Here is a 26,819-nt window from a genome sequence, read left to right as displayed (position 1 = left end):
TGGATTGAAAATTGGTTGGCTGATAGGAAACAAAGGGTAGTGCTAAACGGCTCCCTTTCAGAATGGCAGGAAGTGACCAGTGGGGTACCGCAGGGATCCATGCTGGGACCGCAGCTTTTTACAATATATGTTAATGATATAGAAGATGGTACCAGCAATAACATTAGCAAATTTGCTGATGATACAAATCTGGGTGGCAGGGTGAAATGTAATGAAGATGTTAGGAGATTACAGGGTGACCTGGACAAGTTAGGTGAGTGGGCAGATGCATGGCAGATGCAGTTTAATGTGTATAAATGTATGGTTATCCACTTTGGTGGCAAGAACAGGAAGGCAGATTACTACCTAAATGGAGTCAATTTAGGTAAAGGGGCAGTACAGAGAGATCTGGGTGTTCTTGTACATCAGTCAATGAAGGCAAGCATGCAGGTACAGCAGGTAGTGAAGAAAGCTAATAGCATGCTGGCCTTCATAACAAGAGGAATTGAGTATAGAAGCAAAGAGGTGCTTCTGCAGCTATACAGGGCCCTGGTGAGACCACACCTGGAGTACTGTGTGCAGTTCTGGTCTCCGAATTTGAGGAAAGACATTCTGGCTATTGAGGGAGTGCAGTGTAGGTTCACGAGGTCAATTCCTGGAATGGCGGGATTACCTTACACTGAAAGACTGAAACAACTGGGCTTGTATACCCTTGAGTTTAGAAGACTGAGAGGGGATCTGATTGAGACATATAAGATTATGAAAGGATTGGACACTCTGGCAGCAGGAAACATGTTTCTGCTGATGGGTGAGTGCCGAACCAGAGGACACAGCTTAAAAATACGGGGTAGACCATTTAGGACAGAGATGAGGAGAAACTTCTTCACCCAGAGAGTGGTGGCTGTGTGGAATGCTCTGCCCCAGAGGGCAGTGGAGGCTCAGTCTCTGGATTCATTTAAGAAAGAGTTGGATAGAGCTCTCAAAGATAGTGGAATCAAGGGTTATGGAGATAAGGCAGGAAGAGGATACTGATTAGGAATGATCAGCCATGATCATATTGCATGGCGGTACAGGCTCGAAGGGCTGAATGGCCTACTCCTGCACCTATTGTCTATTGTCTATTGATTAGGGATAGTCAATATGGTTTTGTGAAGGGTAGGTTATGCCTCACAAACCTTATTGAATTGTTTGAGAAGGTGACCACATAGGTGAATGAGGGTAAAGCGGTTGATGTCGTGTATATGGATTTCAGTAAGGCGGTTGATAAGGTTCCCCATGGTAGGCTATTGCACAAAATACAGACACATGGGATTGAGGGTGATTTGGCAGTTTGGATCAGAAATTGGCTGGCTGAAAGAAAACAGAGGTTGGTGGTTGATGGGAAATGTTCATCCTGGAGTTCAGTTACTCGTGCTGTACCACAAGAATCTATTTTGGGGCCACTGCTGTTTGTCATTTTTATAAGGGCATAAAGGATGGGGTAGTAAATATGTGGATGACACTAAGGTCAATGGAGTTGTGGATAGTGACAAAGGATGTTGTAAGTTACAGAGAGACATAGAGCTGGGCTGAGAGGTGGCAAATGGAGTTTACTGTGGAAAAGTGTGAGGTGATTCACTTTGGAAGGAGTAACAGGAATGCTGAGCACTGGGCTGTTGTTAAGATTCTTAATAGTGTCGATGAAAAGATCCCTGAAAGTTGCCACCCAGGGTTGTTAAGAAGGCATATGGTGTGTTAGCTTTTATTGGTAGAGGGATTGACTTTCGGAACCATGAGGTCATGCTGCAGCTGTGCAAAAGTGTGGTGCAGCCACACTTGGAATATTGCGTATAATTCTGGTCACCGCATTAGAGTGGGTTCAGAAGAGATTTATACTGATGTTGTCTGGTATAGAGGGAAGGTTTTATGATGAAAGGCTGAGGGACTTGAGGCTATTTTTGTTAGAGAGAAGAAGGTTGAGAGGTGACTTAATTGAGACATATAAGATAATCAGAGGGTTAGATCAGGGGGACAGTGAGAGCCTTTTTCCTTGGATGGCGAGGGCTAACATGAGGGGACATGGCTTTAAATTGAGGGGTGATAGATATAGGACAGATGTCAGAGGTAGTTTCTTTACTCAGAGAGTAGTAGGGACGTGGAACAGCCTGCCTGCAACAGTATTAGACTCACCAATCTTCAGGGCATTTGAATGGTCATTGGGTAAACATTTGGATCAGAATGGAATAATGTAGGTTAGATGGGCTTCAGATAGGTTTTACAGGTCGGCGCAACATCGAGGGCTGAAGGGACTATACTGCGCTGTAATGTTCTACATTCTATGGTCTGTTCAAATCTGTCTTGATGTTGAAAATCTCTAACAAATCTCCTCACAGCCTTTTCTCTAAGGAGAACAGTCCTAACATGTCCAATCTATTCTCTTTAACTGAAGGTTCTCATATTTTCGTAGAAATGCTTCCTTGGTTCTCTGATGAGTTTATTCCTTGCTGGGATGCACTTCCACAGGTATTAGTATTTTGTCCAAATGCCTGCTAATTATTCAGCTTTGTTGGTTGACAGGTTATTCATTTGGGGATGTCAATTCTCCACTGGTAATAAGGGCGGAATGGAGGATTGGCTGACATTCCAGTCGCTAACATCCAGACATTCCAGTCTCATGTTCAGGTCCTTCTATGTGTTTCCCCTGCCCTACTCTGTAACCTCCTCCAGCCCTTTCATGCTCTTCTGTCATCCATCACTGGTGACTGTGCCCTCAGCTGCCTGGACCCTTGGCTTGGAAATTCCTCCACTGTACACATCTCACTCTTTTGAAAGTTTCCTTAACCCCTGCCTCATTGGCTCAGGGTTTGATCACCTGTCCCAACATCTCATCAAATGGCTAGACAGTAACTTATAGCCAGTCATAATCCTGGACGGTAACCTGGGCTATCTTACATTAAGGAAACTATATAAATGCAGGTTGTTGGAGACTTTCCTTGAAAATTCTTAAGAAATTGCCCTTAGGGTCCATGGATGTGCAGGCTAAATGGGTATACCATGGGAAGTGCAGGGTTACAGAAAAAGGATGTGGATATGGATCCAGGTGGGATGCTCTTTGGAAGATAGGTGTGGACTCAATGGGCTGAATGGCCTGCTTCTGCAGTGTACAAATCCCATGTCTATGACACAGTCTGCAACACTTTACCTTTGGTTATATTTTGAGACTGTACGATGGTTGCTGAAGAGTGGCCAGGTACAAAAATTGGGTGTGAGGCCTGTGCAATAGAATGAATGTCTAATGGAGAGAATAACTCAGAACAGATATGATGATTATTATGTGTGTAACACTGCAGACCATGACATCGAAGAGGAAATGCAGTATCATAAATTCAAGTGCTTCTGAGGTCAATGGTGGGTTCACTTTTGTTTTCAGTGCTTACAGATCATTTGGATTCCAGAATATTCTCAAAACGTTTGGAAAGTTCAACAAGTCATGGCAAGGCTTTGGGAAGGCAGGTACTGGATTAGTGGTGCTGGAAGAGCACAGCAGTTCAGGCAGCATCCAACGAGCAGTGAAATCGACGTTTCGGGCAAAAGCCCTTCATCAGGAATACCTGCTTTTGGGAAGGCAGGTACAGGGTTTCAAATATGGAATTCAAAAATGATAGTTTTGAGCAGGACTTGAATAACTGGGATATTTCCCTTAGCAGAGAAAGCCATGAGGAGAATGATTTGAGCATTTTGGAAGAGTGAATTGGGCTCTGGTTGAAAGGTAGATTAATTTGAAATGGATACTAAGAGAGTGAAGATCAGAGCTAGGGTCAGAGAAGTTTCTTCATGCAGCTTATGATGTACAGTGCCAACAGCCAGAGCGAACCCATTCAGAGATTGAAGGCCTGTACTATATGAGATTGTGTTATACTTTGGAAAAGCTAAATTAAATCTTATTTGATTGGCAGAATATGGTTATAAGGAAATACGTTTTCAACAAGGATGTGTTGGAAGTTTCATGGAGCAAAATGAGTGAAGCTAGACAAATAAGATTATCAAATAAAAGGAAAATGACCAATGACCTTTCACCTCTATTTTTCAATTTAGTTACATATTGTCCACTATAACTCTGAGAAATACGGAGATATTTCCACAGCACAAGACAAGGCTGATGGGCTGGCTGTTTTGGGAATTCTAATTGAGGTATTTACTTGAAGCACTCAAATATTCATTCATAAGTTAGACCTGTAATGATGATAACTCTCCAAATGAACATGTTTTCTCTGTTTCAGATTGGATCCTTCAATGCTGCTTATGAACAGATATTTTCTCATTTAACAGAAATCCAGTTTAAAGGTAAGAAGGATTAAGTTTTGATAAACTGGAATCTCATGCAATACTGCCTGGATTACTTTTCACCGTGCAAAAAAAGATACATCGAGCCGTGAAGATGGCCAGAATGTTTACCACACTGATTCCTAGAAGGACAGCTTTATCAGCATGGTTTTCACCGTGCAAAAAAAGATACATCGAGCCGTGAAGATGGCCAGAATGTTTACCACACTGATTCCTAGAAGGACAGCTTTATCAGCATGGTTTTGTGAAGGGCAGGTCGTGCCTCACAAACCTTATTGAATTCTTTGAGAAGGTGACGAAGGAGGTAGATGAGGGGAAAGCGGTAGATGTAGTATATATGGATTTTAGTAAGGCGTTTGATAAGGTCCCCCATGGTAGGCTACTGCAGAAAATACAGAGATATGGCATTGAGGGTGAGTTGGAGGTTTGGATTAGGAATTGGCTCTCTGGAAGAAGACAGAGGGTAGTAGTTGATGGCAAAGATTCATCTTGGAGTGCCGTCACTAGTGGTGTTCCGCAAGGATCTGTTTTGGGACCATTGCTGTTTGTCATTTTTATAAATGACCTGGAGGAAGGGTTAGAAGGTTGGGTGAGCAAGTTTGCGGATGATACGAAAGTCGGAGGAGTTGTAGACAGTGAGGAAGGATATGGCAGGTTACAGCGGGATATAGAGAAGCTGCAGAGCTGGGCAGAAAGGTGGCAAATGGAGTTCAATGTAGCTAAGTGTGAAGTGATTCACTTTGGTAAGAGTAATAAAAAGATGGATTACTGGGCTAATGGTAGACTACTTGGTAGTGTGGAAGAGCAGAGGGATCTTGGTGTCCATGTACACAGATCTCTGAAAGTTGCCACCCAGGTAAATAGTGCAGTGAAGAAGGCATATGGCGTACTGGCTTTTATTGGTAGAGGAATTGAGTTCCGGAGTCCTGAGGTCATGCTGCAGTTGTATAAGACTCTGGTGCGGCCGCTTCTGGAATATTGTGTGCAGTTTTGGTCGCCATACTATAGGAAGGATGTGGAGGCACTGGAACGGGTGCAGAGGAAGTTTACCAGGATGTTGCCTGGTATGGTAGGAAGATCCTATGAGGAAAGGCTGAGGCACTTGGGGTTGTTTTCTTTGGAGAAAAGAAGGTTTAGGGGTGATTTGATAGAGGTGTACAAGATGATTAGGGGGTTAGATAGGGTTGACAGTGAGAACCTTTTTCCGCGTATGGAGTCAGCTATTACAAGGGGGCATAGCTTTAAATTAAGGGGGGGTAGATATAGGACTGATGTTAGGGGTAGGTTCTTCACTCAGCGAGTCGTAAGATCATGGAATGCCCTGCCAGTAGCAGTAGTGGACTCTCCCTCTTTATGGGTATTTAAGCGGGCATTGGATAGGTATATGGAGGATAGTGGGTTAGTGTAGGTTAGGTGGGCTTTGATCGGCGCAACATCGAGGGCCGAAGGGCCTGTACTGCGCTGTATTGTTCTATGTTCTATGTTCTATAAATAAGGAGAGATTGGGTCTGCCTGTTTAAAAGATTGAGAGGGGAATCTGATTAAAATGTGAAGACTTCTGGCAGGACTGGCATTGGTTGCAGGGTGACGTTTTCTCTGAATGCCCAGAATAAGAAGGTCACAGTCTTAGGATATGTGGAAGGCTATTGTAGATTGAGCTGAGAAATGTCTTCACTGTAATGGGTGAACCTGTAGAATGCTGTACCCAAAGATTGTGGTGGACATGTCACTGTATTTGTTTATGAAAGAAATAGATTTGTGGAGGCAAATGGTGTCAGGTATAGGGAGAGAGTGGGACTATGCCGATAAGGTAGAGGATCAACCATGACCGTGTTGAACGACGAAATACACATAATGGGCAGAATGGCCACTCATGCTCCTATTTTCTGTTTCTATATCTTCCAAAATAAGTTACAAAGACAAATGAGGCACCAAACAGGGGCTTGGGAAGTGGCATAAAGACTAGATTTTGAGGACGAGTTTGGTGTAGAATTCCTGAGAGCAAGGATATGATGAGGAAAAGCAAGCTTGGTTACAACAATGTGTAGGATTGGAAAAGTGGAGTGTGGGATGGCCTTTAGAGCTCAAGAATGTCATTGAGCAGAGTTAACTGAGAACGTGAAGTGGTTTAGTCTAAAGGCGAGGCATTTGATATGAATGTGCTGGGAATGGGAATAAATGGGGAGCATGTTGTGGAGAGTTGGGTTGATACAAGCTGGTTTTTGGAAAGAATTGAAGGAAGGGGCCAGGGCAAATGAAGGCAGGTTTGTAAAGAGGAGGAGGAGGATAATGAGAAATGGGTAATGCCAGTGACATTATCGGAAAACATACAAAGTTCAACATGTCATCTGACATCACCCAAATCTCCATTTGCAGCAGTTTCCTGAACCACTTCTTCACTGTTTATCATACTGTTTGACCAAATCTAATGTGGATGAACCATATTTCTCCAATTATGCTTTGGGAGGAGCAAAATAATTCTCTTTAGCCCCGATTGCAGACTCTTTCCCTTAGGCACTGATTCCTTCCCCCCCCTCCCCGACCCCTCCTTGGCTACTGGACTATTCAAAACCTCAGCTTCCAACCTCAATCACAGGACTCAGAGCTTCCCTTTCAACTAAAGAATCTTCTGCATCATTGAGACTGTTTACTTACGATATTGTTTACTTACGAATGGCCAACGAGGGGAGAGGCCATTCTAGACTTAGTGCTCGGAAACGAGCCGGGGCAGGTATCAGATCTTGTGGTGGGAGAGCATTTTGGTGATAGTAACCACAACTGCCTCACATTCTACATAGCTATGGAGAAGGAGAGGATTAGGCAAAATGGGAGGATATTTAATTGGGGAAGAGGAAACTATGATGCGATTAGACATGAGTTAGGAAGCATGGATTGGGAGCAATTGTTTCATGGTAAAGGCACTATAGACATGTGGAGACTGTTTAAGGAACAGTTGTTGCAGGTGATGAATAAATATGTCCCTCTGAGACAGGTAAGAAGGGGTAAGATAAAGGAACCTTGGATGACAAGAGCGGTGGAGCTTCTCGTCAAAAGGAAGAAGGTAGCTTACATAAGGTGGAGGAAGCTAGGGTCAAGTTCAGCTCTAGAGGATTACAGGCAGGCGAGGAAGGAGCTTATAAATGGTCTGAGGAGAGCCAGGAGGGGGCACGAGAAAGGCTTGGCAGAATCGATTAGGGAGAACACAAAGGCATTTTACACTTATATGAGAATGGTCAAAGAAGGAGTAGGGTCAATCAGGGATAGCATAGGGAATTTGTGTGTGGAGTCTGAGGAGGTAGGGGAAGTCCTAAATGAGTTTTTTGCTTCTGTCTTTACAAAAGAAACAAACTTTGTAGTGAATGAAACCTTTGAAGAGCAGGTGTGCATGCTGAAATGGATAGAGATGGAGGAAGCTGATGTGCTGAAAATTTTGTCAAACATTAAGATTGACAAGTCGCCAGGCCCAGACCAGATTTGTCCTCGGCTGCTTTGGGAAACGAGAATGTAATTGCTTCACCACTTGCGAAGATCTTTTCATCCTCGCCCTCCACTGGAGTCGTACCTGAGGACTGGAGAGAGACAAATCTAATTCCTCTCTTCAAGAAAGAAAATAGGGAAATCCCCAGCAATTACAGACCAGTAAGTCTCACGTTTCTGTCATCTGCAAGGTGTTAGAAAGGATTCTGAGGGATAGGATTTATGACCATCTGGAAGAGCATGGCTTGATTAAATGCAGTCAACACGGCTTTGTGAGGGGCAGGTCATGTCTCATAAACCTTATCGAGTTCTTTGAGGATGTAACTAGAAAAGTTGATGAGGGTTGAGCTGTGGATGTAGTGTATATGGATTTCAGCAAGGCATTTGATAAGGTTCCCCATGGTAGGCTCATTCAGAAGGTCAGGAGGAATGGGATACAGGGAAATTTAGCTGTCTGGATACAGAATTGGCTGGCCAACAGAAGACAGCGAGTGGTAGTAGAAGGAAAATATTCTGCCTGGAAGTCTGTGGTGAGTGGTGTTCCACAGGGCTCTGTCCTTGGGCCTCTATTGTTTGTAATTTTTATTAATGACTTGGATGAGGGGATTGAAGGATGGGTCAGCAAGTTTGCAGATGACACAAAGGTTGGAGGTGTCGTTGACAGTTTAGAGGGCTGTTGTAGGCTGCAGCTAGACATTGACAGGATGCAGAGATGGGCTGAGAGGTGGCAGATGGAGTTGAACCTGGATAAATGCGAGGTGATGCATTTTGGAAGGTCGAATTTGAAAGCTGAGTACAGGATTAAGGATAGGATTCTTGGCAGTGTGGAGGAACAGAGGGATCTTGGGGTGCAGGCACATAGATCCCTTAAAATGGCCACCCAAGTGGACAGGGTTGTTAAGAAAGCATATGGTGTTTTGGCTTTCATTAACAGGGGTATTGAGTTTAAGAGTCGTGAGATCTTGTGTCAGCTCTATAAAACTTTGGTTAGACTGCACTTGGAATACTGTGTCCAGTTCTGGTCGCCCTATTATAGGAAAGATGTGGATGCTTTGGAGAGGGTTCAGAGGAAGTTTACCAGGATGCTGCCTGGACTGGAGGGCTTATCTTATGAGGAGAGCTTGACTGAGCTTGGACTTTTTTCACTGGAGAAAAGGAGAAGAGGGGACCTAATTGTGGTATACAAGATAATGAGAGGCATAGAGCCGATAGCCAGAGACTATTTCCCAGGGCAGAAATGACTAACACGAGGGGTCATAGTTTTAAGCTGGTTGGAGGAAAGTATAGAGGGGATGTCAGAGGCGGGTTCTTTACACAGAGAGTTGTGAGAGCATGGAATGCGTTGCCAGCAGCAGTTGTGGAGGCAGGGTCATTGGGGACATTTAAGAGATTGCTGGACATGCATATGGTCACAGAAATTTAAGGGTGCATACATGAGGATCAATGGTGGGCACAACATCGTGGGCTGAAGGGCCTGTTCTGTGCTGTACTGTTCTATGTTCTGTGTTCGATGTTCTATTGTTCTCTTGCTCCACACCAGCAACATCTCATCTGGTACTGAAATTTACCTCTCTATAATTTATCTACATCTTCACTGGTATCAAGTGCAGTTCTTTCATTACTAACTGTACTCACTAAGTTATATTAGTCCACTAGTATTTGAATTTTCAACATTTATCATTTTCATGTTCAAATCTCTCTCTATGTCTGCAACCTTCTCCAGCCTAGTAGCCCTTCAACTCTGAGCTCATGTCTGCCTCCACTCTTCACTGCATTCTACCACCCTCCCAGTCCCCCACCCTCAATAATTCAGTTCAGTACTGAAAAAGTGTTGCATTGTTAGAGGTGCCAAATGAAACCATGGCATTGTCTACCAACTTGGGTGAGCATCAGAGATCCTGTGACACTATTTTACAGAATGATCAGGGAGTTCTCCCTGGTGTCCACTGACATGACAGACAAAGGTTATTTGGTGTTACCTCATTGCTGTTTGTGGGAGCTTGCTGTGTACAAGTTGCCTGCCATGGTTCACTGCTGATAAGTTATGTTATGGTCAAGTTAGAAACCAATACATTTTTGTTAAATTTGACCTGGTTTCATTTCCAAGGTAGTTACTAAAGAAATAAATCTCCAAGATTCTGCGTATTTAGAGTGGGTGGTAAATATGAGTGAAGGGAGAAACTGATCGAGCACTGCACAGATAATATTAAAGGCAAGATGCAGTTAAGTCAGAGTCACCAGATTTCCCAGCAAACCAGGCAAACGTTAAGGACATTGTGGATCATCAACTCACATTAAAACACTAACCTTTGTACAAGGGATTCCAATCCTTCACTTCCAAAGAGGTGTGGAATTCTTTCAGAAACTATTCAATCACATCGAATCATTGTTAGTTCAATCCTGATAGTTCAATCTTTTCTTCTGAGACTGCATTCCACTGAAGGCCACTGTTCACATCTCATTCACAGCAATAGTTTCAGCTCCCTCACAAATAGCCAGCTTCACTGTGAAGGCACTACTCTGGGGTTTCTCTGAGCTCTCATATTTCACAACTTTGTCAAGAAAATGCTGCTTGTGGTGTCCCTTCAATTCCACTGTCGGGTGTACAACCAATCAATGGCTGCCAAGGCTCCTTCTGAACTCTAGCTCCCTCCAGCACTGAGCCAGTGACCTTCCACAGCTCTCTCCCAACATTATAGAAATCACTCCTAAACCCTGACTGCCTGGAGACAGCTAACACCATCTCTTCTGCTGGCTCTTTTCCCCCTGCTTCTAAGCATCCAATGGAGGAGCAGCAAACAGTAGTGATCTTCTGCTTTGTCAACTCTGACTAACTTCCCTAGGTCCCATTGTCTTGTTATTGCATCTGTCTCCCCACACAGGCACAGTTGCTGTCATTAAAATGACTGGGTCCTTCAGCTATTAAATAAAGACTTAAATGTGGAGTGTGCAGTTCAGGCCACCTATGTTCCTGGACTTTGAGGGTTAGGTTCTGGGAATTGGAACTTTAAGCCTCCATGACAATGCCAAAACTCTCAGCACAGCCTTCCCAAAAAGGGAATGTTGTGTTTCTTTACATAATGATTGCATCTGATTGGCTATGGAAAGCTTTGGGACAATGTGAAAACATGAAAGATGCTGCAGAAATACAAATTATTCATTTATCCTATTTATTTCAGCATTTCAGTCAAGATTTAAACATGATGTTTCATGGTTAATCACTTAGTTGCTGTTTCTGGGGTATTACATCTCTGGGTTTCTGATGCTTTACTGTGAGAGTGGGACCTGGCAAGGTTCCTCTTAGTGTCTGGTTTTATAGTTTGTTGTAACACTTCCCAAAAAGGCATAATCTGTGAGTAGTATTTACTAGCCAGCAGTTCATGAGTGAGCTTCACTGTATTTTTACAGGTAAAGAGATCAAGATGCCTGGTTTTAATATTAATGATCTTCTCCCTCGAGAGCTGGATGAATACTTTCGTTATAATGGTTCCTTGACCACCCCTCCATGTTACCCCAGTGTGCTGTGGACAGTTTTCAGGAAACCTGTGCAAATTTCTCGAGAGCAGGTAGGTGCGAAGAACTTCCATGAAACAAGTGAATCTGTTTTTTTCTGTCATGGTTCCGGTTTGTATTTCTTCCACTTATTGCTCCCATCTCTAATGTGAAAGTACATTTGTGCAGGCCAGTTCTTCTACCTCTTGACCTGAGCTTGCCCAGGAAGTAATCAAGGCCAGCGTGTAACCAACAGATTAATGTTACAACAATGACACCAATTGCTCTTGCCCCTCATCCCACCATCAGATGCTCTTTCCCAGAGCCAGACCAAATCCCTGTGTCCATAAGAGTAAACTTTCTGATTATTCCTGATGGACTCTACGATAGAAAGTAGGAACAGAAGCAGGCCATTCAGCCATTCAAACCTGCTCCACCATCCAATATGATGGCTGTTCATCTAACTCAGTGCCTGTTTCCACTTTCTCCCCCATACCATTTTATCCCTTTAGCCCGAAGAACTGTATTTGACTCCTATTGAAAACATTCAATGTTTTGGCCTGAACTGCTTTCTCTGGTAGAGAATTCTGCAGAGTCACCAGTCTTTGAATGAAGACATGTCTCCTTGTCTCAATCCCAAAATTATTTATCCCTTACCATTAGACTGTGACCCCTGGTTCTAGATTTCTGGGCATCGGGAACATTGTTCTTGGGGTTGCCCTGTCTACTCCTGTTTGAAGTTTGCAGGTTTCTCTGATTTCCCTCATTCCAATAAACTCCTTTGAATATGGTCCTAACCAATCTAGTCTCTCTTTATAGTGCCATCTGTTAGCTGTACCATCCCAGGAATCGGTCTGCACTCCTTCCACAGCCAGAGCGTCCTTCCTCAGATAAGGAGATCAAAACACAATATTCCTGGTGTGGTCTCACCAAGGCCCGTGTAAAATTGCAGCAGGACATCCCTATTCTTGTACTCAAATCGTCTTAGCTGGCTAAGTGGTCAAGAACCCAGGTTCAATTCCAACCTTGGGCAACCGTCTGACTTTATACATTTTCCTCATGTCTGCATGGATTTCCTCCGGGTGCTCCTGTTTCCTCCCACTGTCCAAAGATGTGCAGGTAATGTGGATTGGCCAGGCTAAACTGACCATAGTGTCCAGGTGATGCTGTCTAGGTGAATTAACTCGATAAAAAAACCCATGTGGGGTCCATTGGGATTGGGGTCTGCGTAGACTACACTTCAGAGGGTCAGTGAGACTCAATGGGCTAAATGGCCTCTTTGAAGAATTCCTCTTGGGATTCTATGAAGGCCATGATAGCTTCTGATTCCTTCTGCACTTGCATGCTCACTTTCACCAACTGTTGTGCAAGGACACCCAGCTCTCCTCGCAAATTAATTTAATGATTAATTTGATTTATTGTCATGTGTACCTAAGTACAGTGAAAAGCTTTGTTTGTGAGTAGTACAGGTAGATCACAGTAAGCAAGGACATACAAATCCTAGGGTATTTGGACAGAGTGAGACATACAGGTTACAGTGCACAGGAGGTGGACGAATCAAGACCATTCAAGCAGTTAGAGGGTCTATTCATCAGTCTAATAACGGCAGGGAAGAAGTTGTTCTTCAACCTGTTGACGCATGTGTTCAAGCTTTTGTATCTTCTGCCTGATGGAAAAGGTTGTAGGAGAGCATTACTGGGGTGAGAGGGGTCTTTGATGATGTTGGCAACTTTTCCACAGTAATGGGAAGAGTAAATGGAGTCATTGGATGGAAGGTTGGCTTCCGTGGTGGCCTGGACTGTGCAAACAAACGTTTGTAGTTTCTTATGGTCCTGGGCAGGGTAGTTGCCATTATCAGGCTGTAATGCATCTGGCCAGTATGCTTTCTGTGGTGTATCTGTAAAGGTTGGTGGGGGTCCTTTTGGATATTCTGCATTTCCTCAGCTGCCCGAGGAAGAAGAGGCATTGTTGGGCCTTCTTTGCTGTTGCATCTACAGGGGAAGGCCAGTACAGGCCAGTCACATTATTGTCACTGCTAGGAACTTGATAAACTCCATCCTCTCAACCTCAGCTCTGTTGATAAAGATGGGGTTGGGTTCTCCTCCTTGTTTTCTGAAGTCTTTTGTTTTGCCAACATTGAGAGAGAGATTGTTATTGTTGCACCACGACATCAAGCCCTCTATCTCCTTTCTGTATTCTGACTCATCATTGTCTGATATCCCTCCTACGACGATAGTGTCATCAGCAAACATGTCGATGGCATTCATTCAGAACTTGGTGACCCTGTCGGAGATGAAGAAGGAGTACAGTAGGGGCTGAGAACACATCCTTGGGGGTTACACTGTTGAGTGTTATTGTGAAGGAGGTGCAGTTGTCTATCCTCACTGATTGTGGTCTGTGGGTCAGGAGGCTGGGGATCCAGTTGCAGAGGGCAGTGCTAGGGAAATGGTGTCTGCTGTGGACCTGTTACATCAGTAGTCAAATTGCAGGGGATTGACAATAGACAATAGATAATAGACAAGAGATGCAGGAGTAGGCCATTCTGCCCTTCGAGCCAGCACCACCATTCATTATGATCATAGAACATAGAACATAGAACATAGAACAAAACAGCACAGAACAGGCCCTTCGGCCCACGATGTTGTGCCGAACTTCTATCCTAGATTAAGCACCCATCCATGTACCTATCCAAATGCCGCTTAAAGGTCGCCAATGATTCTGACTCTACCACTCCCACGGGCAGCGCATTCCATGCCCCCACCACCCTCTGGGTAAAGAACCCACCCCTGACATCCCCCCTATACCTTCCACCCTTCACCTTAAATTTATGTCCCCTTGTAACACTCTGTTGTACCCGGGGAAAAAGTTTCTGACTGTCTACTCTATCTATTCCTCTGATCATCTTATAAACCTCTATCAAGTCACCCCTTATCCTTCGCCGTTCCAACGAGAAAAGGCCGAGAACTCTCAACCTATCCTTGTACGACCTACTCTCCATTCCAGGCAACATCCTGGTAAATCTTCTCTGCACCCTCTCCAAAGCTTCCACATCTTTCCTAAAGTGAGGTGACCAGAACTGCACACAGTACTCCAACTGTGGCCGAACCAAAGTCCTGTACAGCTGCAACATCACTTCACGACTCTTGAATTGAATCCCTCTGCTAATGAACGATAATACTCCATAGGCCTTCTTACAAACTCTATCCACCTGAGTGGCAACCTTCAAAGATCTATGTACATAGACCCCAAGATCCCTCTGTTCCTCCACCTGACTAAGAACCCTACCATTAACCCTGTATTCCGCATTCTTATTTGTTCTTCCAAAATGGACAACCTCACACTTGGCAGGGTTGAACTCCATCTGCCACTCCTCAGCCCAGCTCTGCATCATATCTAAGTCCCTCTGCAGCCGACAACAGCCCTCCTCACTGTCCACAACTCCACCTATCTTCGTATCATCTGCAAATTTACTGACCCACCCTTCGACTCCCTCATCTAAGTCATTAATAAATGACTCCCTCATCTAAGTCATGGCTGATCATCCTCAATCTGTATCCTGTTTCTGCCTAATCCCCATAACCCTTAATTCCACTATCCTTAAAAGCTCTATCCAAATCTTTCTTGAAAGTATCCAGAGGCTTGGCCTCCACAGCCTCCTGGGGCAGAGCATTCCTCACATCTATCCCTCTCTGGGTGAAGAAGTTTCTCCTCAACTCTGTTCTAAGTGGCCTACCCCTTATTTTTAAACTGTGTTCTCTGGTTCGGGACTCACCCATCAGTGGAAGCATGTTTCCTGCCTCCAGAGTGTCCAATCCTTTAATAATCTTATACATCTCAATCAGATCCCCTCTCAGCCTTCTAAACTCAAGGTATACAAACCCAGTCGCTCCAATCTTTCAGTGTAAGGTAGTCCCGCCATTCCAGGAATTGACCTTGTGAACCTACGCTGCACTCCCACAATAGCCAGAATGTCTTTCCTCAAATTTGGAGACCAAAACTGCGCTCAGTACTCTAGGTACGGTCTCACCAGGGCCCTGTACAGCTGCAGAAGGACCTCTTTGCTTCTATACTCAATTCCTCTTGTTATGAAGGCCAGTATGCTTTCTTCACTGCCTGCTGGACTGAGGCAGGCTGGGAGGCTAGAATTGATGTGGGACATGACCAGCCTCTGAAAGTACTTCATGATTATGAAGGTGAGAGCGACTGGGCAGTAGTCATTAAGGCATGTTGCATGTGCTTTCAGAGATACTGGAATGATGGTGATCTTCTTGAAGCAAGTGGAGACTGTGGCCTTTGGAAGGGATAGTTTGAAGATGTGAGTGAATATCTGAAATCAAAAGAGAAAATGCTGGAAAATCTCAGCAGGTCTGGCAGCATCTGTAAGGAGAGAAAAGAGCTGATGTTTCGAGTCTAACTGACCCTTTGTCAAAGATAGAGGACAGTGTCATACCCCATTCCTGATGAGCTCAATACGCTGTTCTGGGTTTGAGCAGAATGCCAGCGGTGCAGTGTCACCTGCCCCGACAGCCCTGGACACACCTGTTCCCTCCGTCACCGCTGCTGAATTCGGATCGGTCTTCCTGGGAGTCAACCCAAGGAAAGCAACGGGCCCAGACGGAGACCCCAGCCCAGCTGAATACTTGAACCAGCTGGTCTGCACAGGATCTAAGCGCACGGCTGGGGTCTCCATCTGGGCCCATTGCTTTCCTTGGGTTGACTCCCAGGAAGCCCAATCCGAATTCAGCAGCAGTGACGGAGGGAACAGGTGTGTCCAGGGCTGTCGGGGCAGGTGACACTGCGCCGCTGGCATTCTGCTCGAACCGAGGACAGAGAGTATTGAGCTCATCAGGAATGGGGTGTGACACTGTCCTCTATCATGATCTGCTTCATTCTGTATCTTGTTATGTTGTTTAGACATTGTTACAGGTGGTGGGAGTCTGTTTGGTTGGTCTGGTACTCTAACCTGGTAAAAACAATTACTGCAGATGCTGGAAACCAGATTCTGGATTAGTGGTGCTGGAAGAGCTCAGCAGTTCAGGCAGCATCCGAGGAGCAGTAAAATCTAACCTGGTCCGGTACTGCCTCTTGGCATCTCTGATAGCTTTGTGGCAGTTGTAGCTGGATTTTCTGTAAGTGCCTGGGTTGTCCGACATGAATGCTGCACACCCGGTCTTCAGGGAGTGGATTTCCTGGGTCATCTAAGGTTTCCAGTTGGGGAAACTCATATTGACTTCTTTGGTATGCAGTCCTCAATGCATTTGCTAATTAAATTGTGATGGTGGTGACATTCGTGTCTAGGTTTTCCGCTGAGCATTTGAATACAGTCCACGACACCAATTCCAAGCAGTCCCGGAGATGCTCAGCCATTCAGATAATCTGCCTTCCTGCTTTGGTTACCAAAGTGGATAATCTCACGCTTATCCACATTGTAATTCACATGTTTGTCCACTCACTCAACTTGTCCAAATTTAGATGGTCAATCCACATCTTTGGACTGTAGAAGGAAACAGGAGCACCTGGTGGAAACCCTTGCAGACACGGGGAAAATGTGCAAACTCCACACAGCCACCCAAGATGCAATCGAAGCTGGGTCCCTGATGGTCCCTGACGCTGTGAAGCATCAATGCTAACCATTTTACAATAGACACTAGCATTTTCCCAGGGTCGCTGTCAGGCTAACTGTTCTAAATATCCTGTTTTCTCTCTATCTCCTTTTTTAAATAGTGGATTACATTAGTTACCCTCCAATCTGTAAGAACTGTTCCAGAGTGTATAAAATGCAGGCTACAGTCTGATATTGATCAGCTGGTAAATTGGGCAGAGCAAGGGCAGGTGGAATTCAATCTTGATAAGTGCAAGTTGATGCATTTTAGCAGGTCTAAAAATAGAAAGTACTATAGATTAGATTACTTACAGTGTGGAAACAGGCCTTTCAGCCCAACAAGTCCACACCGCCCCGCCGAACCCTACATCTACCCCTTACCTAACACTACGGGCACTTTAGCAAGGCCAATTCACCTGACCTGCACATTTTTGGACTGTGGGAGGAAACCGGAGTACCCGGAGGAAACCCACGCCGACACGGGGAGAATGTGCAAACTCCACACAGTCGCCTGAGGCAGGAAATGAACCCGGGTCTCTGGCGCTGTGAGGCAGCAGTGCTAACCACTGTGCCACCGTGCCGCCCTAAAAAGATACACACAATTAATGGTAGGTGCCTAGGGAGAACTAAGGAACAAAGGGACCTTGGTGTACAAGTCCATAGCTCCCTGAAGGTGTCAGCACAGGGAGAGATGCTGTGAAGAAAGCTTTTAACATGCTTGCTTTCATTAGCTAGGATGTGGAATAGAGGAGGAAGGAAGTCCTGTCCCAACTTTATAAAACATTGGTTAGGCCACAGATGAAATACTGTGCGCAATTCTAATTGTTACATTATCAGAATGACATGATTCTGCTGGAGAGGGTGCAGAGGATATTCACCAGAATGTTGCCTGGGATGGAAAGTCTCAGTTTTGAGGAGAGATTGGCTAGGCTGGGCTTGTTTTCCCTGGAGCAGAGGAGGCTGAGGGGGGAGGGATCTGATTGAGAGGTACCGAGTGGGTAGATTGTGAGAATCTTTTATCCATAGCAGACATGTCTAAGACCAGAGGGCTTAAGTTCAAAATGAGGAGTAAGTGGTTTGGGGAAGATCTGAGCAAAATGTTTTTCATCCAGAGTGTGGTGGAAATATGGAATTGTATTGCCTGAGATGGTGGTGGAGGCAGGTAATCTCACAACGTTAAAGAAGCATTTACATGAGCACTTGAAATGCCAGATCACAGTAGGCTATGGACCAAATTCAGACAAATGGGATTGGTGTAATTTGGTATTTGTTAGTCGTCATAGCCATGGTGAGCTGAAGGATCTGTTTCTACGCTGCATGGCTGTATGAAAAATGACCAGCAATGCATCCACTGTTTCTAGGGGCATTTCCTTAAGCACTTTGGGATGTAGATTACTGTGTCCTGGAATTTATCTGCCTTCAAACCTATCAATTTCCCTCACATCACTTCCCTACTAATACTGAATTCCTTTAGTTTCTGCCTCTTTCTAGATCGTGTGTTCCCAATATCTTTTAGATGTTATTTGTATCTTTCTGTAAGAAAACAGAACCAAAATATATACTTTATTGGTCTGCCAACTGTTTTCTCTCCATTATAAATTCCCCTGTTTCTGACGAAGTGACCTATATTTATCTTCACAAATCTTTTTCTCTTCACATTGCTGTAGAAGCTTTTACAGTTTGTTTGTATGTTCCCTGGAAGCTTACTCCCATACTCACTTTTAGCCCTCTTAATCAATCCCTTGGTTCTCCTTTGCTGAAATCTAAACTGCTGCCAATCCTCAGGGCTACTGCTTTTTTTTTCTTGGCCAATTCGTATGTCCTTCCTTACTCTTCCTAACTTTCCTTGTTAGCCATGGCTGTGCCATCTTTCCTGTTTTGTTTTTGTGCCAGACAGGAATGAACAAATGTTGCAGTTCATCCACACCCTCTTTAAATCACTGTCATTGCATTAAGAAGTATTATCCAATTTATCATTGCCAGTTCTCATCTCATGCTATCGTAGTTTCCTTTAATTCGATTCAACACCCTGTCTCAGAGCCAATTATGTCATATTCCTTTTTAATGAAGAATTCTATTGAACTATGGTCACACTTCCCCATGAGGCCTCACATTGCTAGCTTACTATTCCTCATTGTGCAATTAACCAGTCTGTGATGGTTGTTCTCTAATAGTTCGTCAACATATTAATCCAGACAACCACCATGTGCACATACCTCAAACTCCTCCTCTCCTGTATTGCTACTGATTTGAGTTGCCCAATCTATATACAAATTAAAGTCACCCATAATGACAGCTTTGTTGCATATGTCTCTAATTTACTTGGTTTAATGCCTTCCCCAACATTACAATTAGAGTTTTGAGTCGATATAAAACTCCCATTATTTTTTCTGCTCATTGTTATTTTTGAGTTCTACCCATACAGATTCCACTTCACCAAAGCTAATATCCTTCCTCCTGAAAACATTATTGTCTTCTTTAACCAGCAATGTTGCCCCACCTCCTTCTCCTTTGTCTGTCCTTCCTTAAAAGTGAATGCCCCTGGATATTCTGTCTCCATCCCTTGGTCACTCTGAAGCCATGTCTCTGTAATCTTGACTATATTATATTCAGTTCATTTTTATTTGTGTGACTAATCCATCACTTTATTGCAAAAAACTCTGATGACGTCTATCTGACCTCCTGGGCTTGACCTTCACATGTAAGTTTCTTTCTTTAATTGGTACATTAATCACGAATATTAACCATCTAATAATTTCCTCGCACGTTGACGGTTGTCAATTTCCACAAACCTGTGAAACGTCTGCACTAACATTGTTGATAGGTAATTGGAGTGTTTTGACCAAAATTCTTCGAAGAATTTTTGAGTTTTAAAATGTAGTTTTCATGTATGGGAGTGACAATGTTATTATTTCGCATCATGACAACACTGTACTAAGATAGTTTAAAGCCTCTCCATCTCAGTCTCAGCAGTCAGTGATTGTTTACAGCTCAATGTGTGAGCAAAGACTGGCCCCATTCACCCCTGGCCCCATTCACTCCCGGTCCCATTCACCCCTGGTCCCATTCATTCCTGGTCCCATTCACCCCTGGTCCCATTCACCCCTGGTCCCATTCACCCCTGGTCCCATTCACTCCCTGTCCCATTCACTCCCGGTCCCATTCACTCCCGGTCCCATTCACCGCGGTCCCATTCACCCCTGGCCCCATTCACTCCCGGTCCCATTCACCCCTGGTCCCATTCATTCCTGGTCCCATTCACCCCTGGTCCCATTCACCCCTGGTCCCATTCACTCCCTGTCCCATTCACTCCCGGTCCCATTCACCCCTGGTCCCATTCACCCCTGGTCCCATTCACTCCCGGTCCCATTCACTCCCGGTCCCATTCACCCCTGGTCCCATTCACTCCCGGTCCCATTCACTCCCGGTCTCATTCACTCCCAGTCCCTTTCACTCCCGGTCCCATTCACTCCCGGTCCCATTCACCCCTGGTCCCATTCACTCCCGGTCCCATTCACCCCTGGCCCCATTCACTCCCGGTCCCATTCACCCCTGGTCCCATTCATTCCTGGTCCCATTCACCCCTGGTCCCATTCACTCCCTGTCCCATTCACTCCCGGTCCCATTCACTCCCGGTCCCATTCACCCCTGGTCCCATTCACTCCCGGTCCCATTCACCCCTGGTCCCATTCACTCCCGGTCCCATTCACTCCCGGTCCCATTCACCCCTGGTCCCATTCACTCCCGGTCCCATTCACCCCTGGTCCCATTCACTCCCGGTCTCATTCACTCCCAGTCCCTTTCACTCCCGGTCCCATTCACTCCCGGTCCCATTCACCCCTGGTCCCATTCACTCCCGGTCCCATTCACCCCTGGCCCCATTCACTCCCGGTCCCATTCACCCCTGGTCCCATTCATTCCTGGTCCCATTCACCCCTGGTCCCATTCACTCCCTGTCCCATTCACTCCCGGTCCCATTCACTCCCGGTCCCATTCACCCCTGGTCCCATTCACTCCCGGTCCCATTCACCCCTGGTCCCATTCACTCCCGGTCCCATTCACTCCCGGTCCCATTCACCCCTGGTCCCATTCACTCCCGGTCCCATTCACTCCCGGTCTCATTCACTCCCAGTCCCTTTCACTCCCGGTCCCATTCACCCCTGGTCCCATTCACTCCCGGTCCCATTCACCCCTGGTCCCATTCACTCCCTGTCCCATTCACCCCTGGTTCCATTCACTCCCGGTCCCATTCACTCCCAGCCCCATTCACATCCGGTTCCATTCATTCCCGGTCCCATTGACTCCTGGTCCCATTCACTCCCGGTCCCATTCACTCCTGGTCCCATTCATTCCCGGTCCCATTCACCCCTGGTTCCATTCACTCCCGGTCCCATTCACTCCCGGTCCCATTCACTCCCGGTCGCATTCATCCCTGGTTCCATTCACTCCCGGTCCCATTCACTCCCGGTCCCATTCACCCCTGGTCCCATTCATTCCTGGTCCCATTCACCCCTGGTCCCATTCATTCCTGGTCCCATTCACCCCTGGTCCCATTCACCCCTGGCCCCATTCATCTCTGCAGAAGGATCTTGAATAAGGATTTTCCATTATTTTCTCAGATAGCTGGCTCCAAAAGCAATTTTTAAATTGATGTGTTATCATTTCCTAATAGCATTTCTGTAAAAATTCTAATAGAGTGAATCTTATGTACATCTTTGCACATCACCGTTCTGTCACAATATTTACTGATTTTTTATAACCAGTTGAAATGTAATCTTTGGTTAGTAGGAGAGCATGAATTGAGGAAACTTGAGCACAGGCTGAATCTAATCAGAAATCAGCTAACTCTCATTTTTATCGAGTTTCATGGAAGGTTTTTCTCTGTGAGACTGGCTAAGTTTTCTCATCTGATTGTTCCGAACTTGTCTCATTAATTGGGTCCCAAGGCCCTGTCACATTCTGCTGTGAAAGCACCCTGATTCTCTCACTCACTGTTGGTGGAAGTACTGGCCACTGCTGGAATCCCTGGCATGTTGAGTGACCAGACCTCAAACTGATGAGTGTACAAACTCTCTCACTGTTGCTGCAACTCCTCAGATTGGTTTTGCAGGGTACACAGGACTAATCTGGATCCCTTTCCAGTCTGTAAAGGGACCTTGATAACCCTGAGTGACCAACTGCCCAAAGTCCTTGCACTGATTTCAGATGCTACCTTTAACTTACTGTGCTGCATCTCCCTGCACTTAACTGAAGCCTTTGTGACTTTAGACATTGAGCCATGGCCATTTATTTGAAGCACATGCAGTGTCTTTGGGTGCTGGCACACAGTGCAGCGGTGAGATTAATGTCATATACAGCAACATGTTCAACCTCCTTAATTGACAACTGCTGTTTTCGAAGTCAATGTCTGTGGCTGTACTGTCCATGTACCTGGTGCCCTGAGGTGTGTCTGAGATTCCAAATTCTGGGTGTCAAAGATGGAGGTCCAGAGGAGCATGTGGTCAGCTGGAATCACCAAGTAACCATTCTGACTTAAATGTCAGGATTCCTGATGAAAAGCTTATGCCCGAAACATCGACTCTCCTGCTCCTCAGGTGCTGCCTGCCCTGATGTGCTTTTCCAGAATAATGCTTTTGACTAATGATGACGATGACAATGAATGAGAATCCATGATGATAGGCCTTTTGCCACTCACCAATGAGAATCTCATCTTGAAACCCAATTCTTGGTTTGAAAATGGAACGTTTTGGTCTCGCAGGGTCTCAGATGGGTTTTCCCAAGATTGGCCAATTCAAATACAGCCTGGTTTCCTTACTGTCTCCTCAAAAGATTGTCCCACCATTCCAGGACTCAATCTGGTGATTTATATTCCCTCTGCATGCTCATATGCACTCACTTAGTCTGTCTAAATCCCTTTGAAACCTCTTTGCATCTTCTTCACCAACTCTCATTTCCAAACTTAGAAAAATGTACTTCTCTCCCATAACTAAATCAATTATATACATTGTAAACAACTGGACCTAACTGTGATCTTTCTGACACCCCATTGATCACAACCTGACAACCTTTGAATAGCCTGTTTATTTCAACTCTCTGCTTTCTGCCTGTTAACTAACCCTCATTGTATGCTAGTATATTAGCCACAATTCCACTTTAGTTTTGCTAACTCGCATCATGTACGGAACTTTATCAGAAGTCTTCTGAAAATCTACATGCACAATATCCATTGGAAATCCATTATTAATTTTGCTAGTAACATCCTCAAAAAAAGCTCTGATCAGATTTGTGAAACATGATTTTTCCTTTTATAAATCCATGATGACTATCTGGTCAGAAAATTATATTCTATATATCCAGCCATCATGTTTTTCAGATTAGGTTCTAGTATTTTCTCAACCAGTGATGTCAGGTTACTATTCACCACTGTGCTTGGCATCTGGTTCCTTTAGATCCTGAATTTTCAGATTACTGCATGGAGTAGTAAGGAAGTCACCAGCAGTATCACTCTGTTGGACTCTAGATCTTTCCCTGTCCATTACCTTCCACCCTCATTCAGTAGCAGAGTCCCAGGAAAATGAACCAAGCTGTTGGGGAATGAATTCAAGTGTTATTTGACTTAGGAATCATGCACATTGGCAGAGATTGAGATAGGATCTCAGGCCCAAAAAATGGACATCACCCTTAGTTCTTTTCATCTCAGGAGTATTTACATTGATAGAAATGTGCCAAAAGGATTCTTTTTGGTTCAGTGCTTCAGTAACAGGAATTGTTTTAATCTGTTACCAGCTGTCAGAGTTACAAAAAGACTTATACTTCTCACGAATGGATGAAACCAATCAAACAGAAATGGTGAACAATTACAGACATGTTCAGAAGCTTTGGGAGAGGGAAGTGTTCATCTCATTCCATGAAGGTGAGTGCTGTACTCCAGGATCAGACTCTGCACCTGGCTTGAGCCACCTAGAGCCTGATGGGATTGTTTGGTGGTTCTGTTTGTTTGGCATTGATATAAATGATTTAAATTTGGAAAAGCAAAGACTGCTTAGGAATAGTCAACATAGCTGTGTGTGTGGAAAATCATGTCTCACTAGGTTGATTGAGTTTTTTGAAGAAGTAATGAAGTATATTAAGGGCAGAGCAGTGGACGTGATCCATATGGACTTCAGTAAGGTGTTCGACAAGGTTCCCCATGGGAGACTGGTTAGCAAGGTTAGATCTCATGGAATACAGGGACAACTAGTCAGTTGGATATTGAACAGGCTCAAAGGTAGAAGACAGAGGATGGTAGTGGAGGAGGGTTGTTTTTCAGACTGGAGGCCTGTGACTAGTGTGGCACAAGGATTAGTGCTGAGTCCACTACTTTTCTTCATTTATATAAATGATTTGGATGTGAACATAGGAGGTATCGTTGGTAAGTTTGCAGATGATGCCAAAATTGGAAGTGTAATGGACAGCGAAGGAGGTTACCTCAGAGGACCTTGATCAGATGGGCCAGTGGGCTGAAGAGTGGCAGATGAAATTAATTTAGATAAATGTGAGGTGCTGCCTTTTGGAAAGACAAATCAGGGTAGGACTAATACACTTAATCGTAAGGTTCTAGGGAGTTTGCTTAAACAAAGAGACCTTGGAGTGCAGGTTCATCGTTCCTTGAAAGTGGAGTTGCAGGTGGATAGGATTAGCAAGAAGGTGTTTGGTATACAAGGTATTGGTGAGACCACACCTGGAGTATTGTGAACAGTTTTGGTTCCCTTATTTGAAGAAAGATGTTGTGGATTTGGACACAGTTCAGAGGAGATTCACTAGATTGATCCCAGAGATGAGGGGTTTGTCATATGAAGAGAAATTAAACAGTTTAGGCCTATACTGTCTGGAATTTAAAATAATGAGGGGAGATCAAATTGAGGTATTCAAGGCGATAAAATATGTGGATAACATAGACAGATGCTTCCACTTGTGGGGCATACTAGGATGAGAAGTCACAGTCTTACAATAAGGGGAAGCAAATTTAAACAGACAGGAGGAGAAACTACTTCTCCAAAAGGATTGTGAACCTGTGGAATTCACCAAAGTGCAGTAGATGCTGGGACATTGAGTAAGTTTAAAGAGGAGTTAGACAGATGTTTAATTGGTAATGGGTTGAAGGGTTGTGGGGAGAAGGCAGGGAAATAGGGGTGAGGGGTATATGAGCCATGATCGAGTGGTGGAGCAGACTTGATGGGCCAAATGGCCTAATTCTTCTTCTATATCTTATAAACCTATTGGTCAGGGCATTGAGTAAAGGACTTGGAAGGTCATGTTATGGCTGTACAGGATATTGGTTAGGCCACTTTTGGAGCAGTGTATGCAATTCTGGTCTCCCTGCTATAGGAAGGATTTTATGAAACTTGAAGGGGTTCAGAAAAGATTTGCAAGGATTTTGCCAGGGTTGGAGGGTTTGAGCTATAGGCAGAGGCTGAATAGGCTGGGGCTGTTTTCCCTGGAGTGACAGAGGTGGAGGGGTGACCTTATAGAAGTTTATAAAGTCATGAGGGGCAAGGATAGGGTAATTGGACAAGGTCTTTTCCCCGAGTGGGGAAGTTCAAAACTAGAGGCTGTATTTTTAGGGTGAGAGGTGAAAGATTGAAAAGGGATTTAAAGGGCAACTTTCTCACACAGAGGGTGGTGCGTATATGGAATAAGCTTCCAGAAGAAATGGTGGAGGCTAGTACAATTACTACATTTAAAAGTAATCTGGATAGGTATATGAATAGGAAGGTTTAGAGGCTTACAGGCCAAATGTTGGCAAATGGGACTCGATTTATCTAGGATGCTGGTTGGCAGGAATGATTTGCACCAAAGGGTTTGTTTCCATGCTGTACATTTCTATGACTCTATGAGATGAGAATATAGAATCCTGGTTAGTAAATTTGTGGATGAAACCATGATTGGAGGTATAGTGGACAGCAAAAGGTTATCTCAGATTACAAAGAGATCTTGAACATTTGGGTCAATAAGCTGAAGAGTGGCAAATGGAGTTTAATTTGGATAAATGCGAGGTGTTGCATTTTGGTAAAACAAAGACAAGACTTTTATAAACTTAAAAATAGGGCCTTGGGAAGTGTTGTAGAACAGAGAGACTGTGGGTTTCGGGTCCATTATTCTTCCAGAAGAAGTGGTGGATGTGGGTACAGTAATAACATGTCAAATATAAAAGTTCATTAAAATCCTGCAAAATCACTGTGGAAGTATGATGTAATGCCTTGTCATGAACCATGTGCATCATCCAACACTTGCTTTACAATCCAAAATTCCATCCTTCTTTGATTCGCTTCCTGCATAGATTCGGAGAGCTTCACAGCTAACACATTTTCCATTTTGACGACTTTCAAGTATCCATTCAGCAACTTTTTTCTCCAATTGCGTCCACTTGCTAGGTTCACCTCAGTTGGCACACTTTTGTTTTGGCATAATCTGAAGTTGGTTCGATATCTTTCTCCAGTCTCTCACAAGTTTCTCTGAAATACAAAATTCTCATGCTGTTACACAGTTATTTGTCTCCTCTGCAACTTCAATAACTTTCAGTTTGAACATTGCTGTATATAAGTTTTGTTTTTTACACAAGAAATTTCAAATCCTCAACAAGGTATATGACTGTGCTCCAAGAATGCTATACAGGGGCCCAGAGCTCCGCTGAGCTGCACAGAAAGTGAGGTTGTCGTATGACTCTGACCTGATGCGTCTTAAACTTCCCTGACAAATTGGTGTGAATTGTATATTAAAACACATAATAGCACGAAAAAAAGATTAATTTCCTCATCGTAATGTGTATGTACAGGATAATAACTTGACAAATGTTGATATGTTCTCTGTGAAGAATTAGGGTCAATTTTTACACGAGATACATGGAAAATTCCAGACTTTTTGGCCAAAAATAGGGGGTCAACTTTTACATGAGATTGACTATTAC

General features: G+C 44.4%; 1 protein-coding gene across 6 annotated transcripts in view; it reads left to right on the top strand.

Annotated features, from left to right (window-relative positions):
* Window positions 1-26,819, top strand: part of ca12 (carbonic anhydrase XII) — a 94,146-nt gene that overhangs the window by 31,298 nt on the left and 36,029 nt on the right. For all 6 annotated transcript variants that reach the window (XM_072553309.1, XM_072553308.1, XM_072553306.1 and 3 more), the window contains 4 exons: window positions 4,054-4,149; window positions 4,239-4,302; window positions 11,188-11,345; window positions 23,660-23,786. In XM_072553309.1, coding sequence (XP_072409410.1) covers window positions 4,054-4,149; window positions 4,239-4,302; window positions 11,188-11,345; window positions 23,660-23,786 — 445 coding nt within the window. The remainder of the gene's footprint in view (window positions 1-4,053; window positions 4,150-4,238; window positions 4,303-11,187; window positions 11,346-23,659; window positions 23,787-26,819) is intronic.

Source organism: Chiloscyllium punctatum, chromosome 33, assembly GCF_047496795.1.
Source record: "Chiloscyllium punctatum isolate Juve2018m chromosome 33, sChiPun1.3, whole genome shotgun sequence".
Classification (NCBI taxonomy): Eukaryota; Metazoa; Chordata; class Chondrichthyes; order Orectolobiformes; family Hemiscylliidae; genus Chiloscyllium; species Chiloscyllium punctatum.
The sequence above is the reverse complement of the archived record's forward strand: the minus strand, read 5'-3'. Positions and strand labels throughout refer to the sequence as shown.